General features: G+C 47.2%; 1 protein-coding gene across 2 annotated transcripts in view; it reads right to left on the bottom strand.

The window, feature by feature from the left end:
* Positions 1 to 806: 806 nt before the first annotated feature.
* The window catches only part of LOC117462406 (glutamate decarboxylase 1-like), a 19,952-nt gene continuing 12,418 nt past the window's right edge, over positions 807 to 8,340 (bottom strand). For both annotated transcript variants that reach the window (XM_034104628.2, XM_034104629.2), the window contains 9 exons: positions 7,666 to 7,745; positions 7,480 to 7,534; positions 7,269 to 7,385; positions 2,903 to 2,967; positions 2,723 to 2,801; positions 2,337 to 2,486; positions 2,124 to 2,231; positions 1,860 to 1,949; positions 807 to 1,248 (listed from right to left, as the gene is read on the bottom strand). In XM_034104628.2, the coding sequence (XP_033960519.1) occupies positions 1,075 to 1,248; positions 1,860 to 1,949; positions 2,124 to 2,231; positions 2,337 to 2,486; positions 2,723 to 2,801; positions 2,903 to 2,967; positions 7,269 to 7,385; positions 7,480 to 7,534; positions 7,666 to 7,745 (918 nt within the window). In that variant the 3' untranslated portion in view covers positions 807 to 1,074. The remainder of the gene's footprint in view (positions 1,249 to 1,859; positions 1,950 to 2,123; positions 2,232 to 2,336; positions 2,487 to 2,722; positions 2,802 to 2,902; positions 2,968 to 7,268; positions 7,386 to 7,479; positions 7,535 to 7,665; positions 7,746 to 8,340) is intronic.

Here is an 8,340-nt window from a genome sequence, read left to right as displayed (position 1 = left end):
GGACAGGGAAATATATATATGTATATATATAGACTTCATTCTTAATCTCATCAGAAGGCCAGTCATCTCAAGACATTCAAAAAGAGTCACAATCACAGAAAAACACACACTATAGAAATTGCATCGCAGTGGAGGGTCAATAATACTGTAGGTAACGTTTTACAAACACCTATAATCTATATAAGAAGGACGATGGATTGCTCTGTTCCCGATTCACTTTCTTTGGCGGACAATATCAATATAAAAAACTTTACTCAAGTTTCCCGTGTTTACATTTACAAATGTATAACTGCGTAATACACATAAAGATACATTACAATAAAATACCTGAATCTGAAAAACAGTGGGAATGCAATAAAGATGAGTTCTTATATAATGGAAAATTTGTAACAGTGTTATATAAACACATATCACGTGATTGCATGAAACAAGAGACAACGAGCCAGCGTTTTACGAGTTAAAGTGGGTCACAGACTTTTAAGGGTAGCTTTTTAAATCTAAATGAATATATTAATATTTGCAGCTGGTACTTATGGTGTGCACATTATGTTATAATAAGCTTATTTTTAACACAGCTTCAAATACATGACAGGGTGTCAACGCGCGCGCACACGCACACACGCACACACACACACACACACACACACACACACACACCACACACACACACACACACACACACACACACTCATTCACATGTCTTTAGGTTGGAGATGGCATATATGTACAGCTGAATGCGCCCATGAATCTAGCAAATGTATGATAGAGCAGAATAAATGTATGATAGGTTATTATATTTTCATCTGTGCTTTTCTCCCTTTCATTGTTAAAACACACACACACACTCAGACACACGAGACGACAACAAACAAGAAACACAATACTTTATCCACGGCACACACACATACATTAGATGTTAGCATGTACCCGGAGCCTTCACAATATACTTATATAGGAGGAGGAACTATGCTCTAGAGAGCCGGTCAGAGTGCTTCAGACAGAGACAGCCTGGATAGAAAGAACCTAAAACATGTGCTCTCATTATTCTGTCCACAGCACGGTGAGCGTCTCGCTCTACAGGTCCACTCCCATCCGCTCGATCTCGTCGATGAGGAAGTCGATGTCGGACTGTGTGACCGCCAGATTGGACACCACCATACGGAAGAAGTTGACTTTGTTGCCCTGAGGCTGGTAGCCCACCATGGTGGTCCCTGACTCCATCATCATGGCCTTGATCTTCGGCGCCACCTGGTGGAGTAAAGAAAAGGCCGTTCTGAGTCAGTTCTAGGAGGCCCTATGATGCATCTTGGCCATTTCCTTTCCTGGAGTGTGTTATATAGGTGTTTGTGCAATGGTCTGCAAAGGCTTCAATCCCAAAGTTCCTTCCGGAGGGAGATTTAATCAGGTCTTTGGCGATATTAACCATAACTTTGATATTTAAAAAGGGAACTATTGAAACCATGTTAATAATACCCATATGATAATATCATCTAAATAATCAAGCTCCTCTTAAACTATTTCTGTTCCCTTTTTTTCTATGTTTTGAGTGTAATTCATTTGCCAAAAAAGCCCAACAAGGAAAACTGCAAGAATATTGTTATCATGAATTCTTGTATGAATAACTGTGTAGTGAAAATGTGATAGTGGGAGAACCTTTTGTTCATAGAACATAATTCAATGGTTGAATAAATAAAAATGAAGGGTAAATCTGTGTCTGATACAACGAAATCAATGCTTTAAAATAATGTTTTTATTCAACAGGGATTTTACATGATACATGTGTTGCAGCTTAAAGCCATTGTCCCTCTGTCGTCCAGTGTAGTAGGGCGATGAAAGAAACGATAAGTTAAAGGTCTTACCTTATGGAGTTTCTCTCTCCGCTCCTCTCCCTCAGGCATGCCTCTCAGGCTCGGTGGGATGTACCAGAAGCAGACATTGGTGTGCTGGGGCTACAAACACAAATATACACAGTCAACACACTCATAAAGATGAAGGAAGAGTACATGACATAACGTCAATTACAGTTTGTAAAAATGTATATTGACGTTAGATCATGCCAGTTTATCTCATTAAACATTATTGTGATACATATCATGAAATAACTGAACACTGAAGACACTCACCTCTCCATCAAACACCATCTGATAACCCTCCCTGTTCTTGATCTTGTTGTACAGGTACTGAGAGAGATCTAAGCACTTGTCGATGTGCTGCTCAAACCCGATTGTGCCCTGCAGGTCAGAACAAGTATGTCAGGTGCTTATAACAACAACAACAACAACAACAACAACAACAACAACATCGCAGAAAACCGGGACGATTACTATTTTATTGACCTTGGCCTTCCACATGAGCCAGAACTTAAAGATGTCGACGTGTCGGCCACACTGGATGGCTTTGTCCCCCGTGTCATAGGTGACGTCGTACTGTTTGTCGGGTTGGAACAGGTAGCCGGCGCACATGGAGTTACATCCTGCCAGGATCCCCTACACACACACACACACACACACACACACACACACACACACACACACACACACACACACACACACACACACACACACACACACACACACACACACACACACACACACACACACACACACACACACACACAACACACACACACACACACACACACACACACATTTAAAACTGTTAATGTCTTTATTCACAGTTCCAAACCTCCATGATGTTTCAATAGAGTGTGTGTTTTCTGTACCTTCTCTCTGACCAGGATGGCAGAGCACTGCAGAGGCACGCCCATCATCTTGTGAGGGTTCCATGTGACAGAGTTGGCCCTGCAGAGTGTCATAAAAGTCTTAATAAACTGAGACTCACTGAAAATGATCCTTTGCATTACCATAAAGGCAGAAGAAACCGTCTGTTCCCATGTACTTACCGCTCCACTCCACTGAGCTTATGGCGATGCTTCCTGGACATCAGAAGTCCACCACCCCACGCTCCCTAAAGGAGAGAGTTGTTTTATTGACGGTATGCAGGCGAGGACAAAAGTTCAAATTGCAAACTTCTGTATGTATATCTGTATTTATGTCAGTCTCGGGATGCCATTGGGCCCAAAAATATGTTTTCCCATTGACTTACATTCAAAGAGCTGTCTGTTAATCAGCGTATCATTTTGTGGGACGAAATCAACTACCCAGTAGGAACACCGGAACAGCCCTTTCGGTCCTAAAAGTTCCAAAATATGCTAAAAGCTGTAACGTCTAAGCCCCGCATTTAGATTAATGACGGGCATTGAAGAACCAGCACCTTACCGTGGTAGAGAGGTTTGTGTGCCCTGATGAACCTGGGGGCTGTGTTGTCTGGAACCTTGTGTTCCTGGTAGGGTCTCCCATGGCAAATTGGTCTCAGGCAAGGGGCCAGACTAAGATTGGTTCAAAAGACCTCATGAAAGGAAAAACAAGAAGTGAGGATACCCGGCCCGGAGGAAGCCCGGGGTCCCCTTCTGGAGCCAGGCCCAGAAGGAGGACTCGTTGGCGAGCGTCTGGTGGCCGGGCTTGCCACGGAGCCCGGCCGGGCCCAGCCCGAAAAGGCAACGTGGGCAACACCTCCGCTTCTCTGTCCCGCGGGCCCACCACCTACGGGAAACATCGATGGGGTCGGGTGCGCTGCCAGACGGGTGGCAGTGAAAGCGGAGGGTCTCGACGGACCAGACCCGGGCGGCAGAAGCTGGCTTTGGGGACGTGGAACGTCACCTCTCTGGGGGGGAAGGAGCCGGAGCTTGTGCGGGAGGTGGAGCGGTACCAGTTGGATCTGGTTGGGCTCACCTCTACGCACAGCGTCGTCTCTGGAACCTTACTTCTGGATAGGGGTTGGACTCTATTCTTCTCCGGAGTTGCTCAAGGTGTGAGGCGCCGGGCGGGTGTGGGGATACTCACAAGTCCCCGGTTAGGTGCTTCGTTGTTGGAGTTTACCCCAGTGGACGAGAGGGTCGCCTCCCTACGCCTGCGGGTTATGGGGGGGAAAACTCTGACTGTTGTGTGTGCTTATGCACCCAACAGCAGTTCAGAGTATTCGGCCTTCTTGGAGACCCTGGAAAGAGTCCTGTATGGGGCTCCTGAAGGGGACTCCTTAGTCTTGCTGGGAGACTTCAACGCACATGTGGGCAATGATGGAGACACTTGGAGGGGCGTGATTGGGAGGAACAGCCCCCCTGATCTGAACCGGAGTGGTGGTTTGTTACTGGACTTCTGTGCTAGTCATGGATTGGCCATAACAAACACCATGTTCGAACATAAGGATGCTCATAAGTGTACGTGGTACCAGAGCACCCTAGGCAGAAGGTCCATGATCGATTTCGTTATCGTATCATCGGACCTGAGGCCGTATGTTTTGGACACTCGGGTAAAGAGAGGGGCGGAGTTGTCAACTGATCACCATCTGGTGGTGAGTTGGGTCGAGTGGCGGGGGAAGCCTCTGGATAGACCTGGTAAGCCCAAACGTGTAGTTCGGGTGAACTGGGAACGTCTGGAGGAGGCCCAAGTTCAGGAGGCCTTCAACTCACACCTCCGGCGGAGCTTTTCGGGCATTCCTGTGGAGGTTGGGGACATTGAACCAGAGTGGTCGGTGTTCAAAGCCTCTATTGCCGAAGCCGCGGTGGGGAGCTGTGGTCTCAAGGTCTTAGGTGCCTCAAGGGGCGGTAACCCTCGAACCTCGGTTCGTGGACACCGGTGGTCAGGGAAGCCGTCCGACTGAAGAAGGAGGCCTTCAGGGATTTGTTATCCCGGGGGACTCCCGAAGCAGTTGCAAGGTACCGACAGGCCCGAAGGGCAGCAGCCTCATCCGTGGCCGAGGCAAAGCAGCGGGTGTGGGAGAAGTTCGGAGAAGACATGGAGAAGGACTTTCGGGCGGCACCAAAGTTGTTCTGGAAAACTGTCCGACACCTCAGGAGGGGGAAGCAGGGAACCATCCAAGCTGTGTACAGTAAGGATGGGACGTTGTTGACCTCAACTGATGGAGTGTTGGGACGTTGGAAGGAACACTTTGAGGAACTCCTGAACCCGACAACTCCGCCCTCTATGTTAGAGGCAGAGCTGGAGTATGACGGGGGATCAACGCCAATCTCCCGGGGGGAGGTCACTGAGGTCGTCAAACAACTCCACAGTGGCAAAGCCCCGGGGGTGGATGAGATCCGCCCGGAAATGCTGAAGGCTCTGGGTGTTGAGGGACTGTCATGGTTGACACGTCTCATCAACGTTGCGTGGAAGTCGGAAACGGTACCGAAGGAGTGGCAGACCGGGGTGGTGGTCCCCCTTTTCAAAAAGGGGGATCAGAGGGTGTGTGCCAATTACAGAGGCATCACACTACTCAGCCTCCCCGGGAAAGTTTACTCCAAGGTACTCGAAAGGAGGGTCAGGCCGATTGTCGAACCTCAGATTGAGGAGGAACAATGCGGATTCCGTCCTGGTCGTGGAACGACGGATCAGCTTTTTACTCTCGCAAGGATCCTGGAGGGGGCCTGGGAGTACGCTTATCCGGTCTATATGTGTTCTGTAGACTTGGAGAAGGCGTGTGACCGAGTTCCCAGGGAGTTACTGTGGGAGGTGCTGCGGGAGTATGGGGTGAGGGGGTCTCTACTCAGGGCCATCCAATCTCTGTACTCCCAAAGCGAGAGCTGTGTCCGGGTCCTCGGCAGTAAGTCGGACCCATTTCCGGTGAGGGTTGGCCTCCGCCAGGGCTGCGCTTTGTCAACAATCCTGTTTGTAATATACATGGATCGGATTTCGAGGCGTAGTCGTGGGGGGGGGGGTCTGCAGTTCGGTGGACTAAGGATTGCACCACTGCTTTTTGCAGATGATGTGGTTCTGATGGCTTCATCGGTCTGCGACCTTCAGCACTCACTGGATCGGTTCGCAACCGAGTGTGAAGCGGCTGGGATGAGGATCAGCACCTCCAAATCTGAGGCCATGGTTCTCAGCAGGAAACCGATGGACTGTCCACTCCAAGTAGGGAATGAGTCCTTACCCCAAGTGAAGGAGTTCAAGTATCTCGGGGTCTTGTTCTCGAGTGAGGGATCAATGGAGCGTGAGATGGGCCGGAGAATCGGAGCAGCGGGAGCGGTATTGCAGTCGCTTTACCGCACCGTTGTGACGAAAAGGGAGCTGAGCCGGAAGGCAAAGCTCTCTGTCTACCGGGCCATTTTCGTTCCTACCCTCACCTATGGTCATGAAGGATCATGACCGAAAGAACGAGATCGCGGATACAAGCGGCCGAGATGGGTTTCCGCCGCCGGGTGGCTGGTGTCTCCCTTAGAGATAAGGTGAGAAGTTCGGTCATCAGGGAGGGACTCGGAGTTGAGCCGCTCCTCCTTCGCGTCGAAAGAAGCCAGTTGAGGTGGTTCGGGCACCTAGTTAGGATGCCACCTGGGCGCCTCCCTAGGGAGGTGTTCCAGGCACGTCCAGCTGGGAAGAGACCAAGGGGTAGACCTAGGACCAGGTGGAGGGATTATATCGCTTCGCTGGCCTGGGAGCGCCTTGGGATCCCCCAGTCAGAGCTGGTTGATGTCGCCAGGGAAAAGAAAGTTTGGGGCTCTCTGCTGGAACTGCTACCCCCGCGACCCGACCACGGATAAGCGGGAGAAGATGGATGGATGGATGGACGGGCATATTTATCGACTGAACATGCTCATTTTCTACAGTAATGTGTCTGACCCTCCACTGATGCTGTATACTAAGTTTGGCGTTGAAAAAGAAAACATGGAAATTTAAGGTAATATTTCACTGTTTTTAACATTATGGTAATTTAAAAAAAATGAAGTAGGTGGAGCTTTGGGGTTCCAGGACATAATATGTAGAGTAGGTCCACCCGAATAAGTGGGCAAAATGTCAGGTCATTCGGAGTTACGGTGCCACTTTGTAAAGGTTTCCAAAAATGGAAATGTAGTTACAAGTTTTTCGCCACCAGCCCTGATCGTAGATGCTTCGGTAAACACAGCAATACACAAATAACATTTAGAAATGTCGATTTTTTTTTCCCCCACTATTTCAGTAACATACCATTGTGCTGGTGTTGAAAAGAAGCCACCACTAGTTGTATTGGGTTGAATGAGCTGTTATTATTTGGTGGCGTGAACGATCTTTGTTAGCTAGTCACTTCAGGTGGGGGCGGAGCGGCTGTGTGTGATTTGAGAAAACACTACAAGGTCGAAATCCAAGTGTATGACATGTAGCATAGGAGAGCATCCCCATTGAGACACGGCAACAGTATTACTACTGTCATCCAAATACTATGGCACTACTACTCACGTCAACGTGGAGCCACAGGTTGTACTTCTCACAGATGTCAGCGATCTCGTTGATGGGGTCAAACGCGCCGTACACTGTGGAACCAGCGGTGGCATTCACAAACAGTGGCACGTAACCCTGCAGAATGAATAGAGGGGAAGAGTGATTGTTAAGAATTGAAAACAAAGAAATGAACTAAGTAAAAGGAATAAAAAGAAACAATGACACTGACCTTCTGTTTAGCCTCAAGGATCTTGGCCTCCAGATCTGCAGGAATGACTCTGCCCCTGTACAAAGGGTTGAACATTATATTATCATCACATGAAACTTGTTGTATGAGAATCATGGAGTCGCCTCCTCTCTTTCCCCGTACAGATTTGACACATTTACTGTAATAATTGTGGATTGAAATGGACACCTCTCGTCTGTGCTCAGCAGGATCACGTTCTCAGAGCCAAACCCCAGAGCAGCTCCAGCCTTCTTTATGGAGTAATGGCTCTGTAGGGACAAACAATAGAACGCATCCTCCATCGTAATAATGGAGAGGAACAGTGTGCCGTTTCTCTTCTACAGACGCAGGATACTTGATTTACCCGGGAGGAATTGAGTTGTGTGACCGTTGCTCCATTTTAGAATAAAATAAAATATGAATACAAACATTTGAAAGATATATTAATGTAAACATGAGAAGTGAAGTAACAATGTAAATTAATAGGATCGAATAAGTGAATGTATATAAACATAAAAAGTTATAGCTAATAAAATCAAATACATTTCTACAAATAGAAAAACAATGTTTAAAGAACTTAAAGTAAAATCGGAAATAAAAGAACCATTAAATAATACTTTTATAAAAACATAAAATAGAATCTGTAAATATGATATAAAAATAAATAAAAAATGTAAGTAAGTTTAAGTAAAAATATGCATTCACTAGAATATATATCATTGATATTACAATATAAACAGTGGTAACATAGTATTAATAAGGTAAATAATGCTGAATCGCACAGTTTGAAATGGTTTGGCTGCTGACCGTGAAGGTTTGCATTGTGTGGCATTGCATTCATAATGCTTGGCCACTATTTGGTAG

This window comes from Pseudochaenichthys georgianus, chromosome 17, assembly GCF_902827115.2.
Source record: "Pseudochaenichthys georgianus chromosome 17, fPseGeo1.2, whole genome shotgun sequence".
Taxonomy (NCBI): domain Eukaryota; kingdom Metazoa; phylum Chordata; class Actinopteri; order Perciformes; family Channichthyidae; genus Pseudochaenichthys; species Pseudochaenichthys georgianus.
The sequence above is the reverse complement of the archived record's forward strand: the minus strand, read 5'-3'. Positions and strand labels throughout refer to the sequence as shown.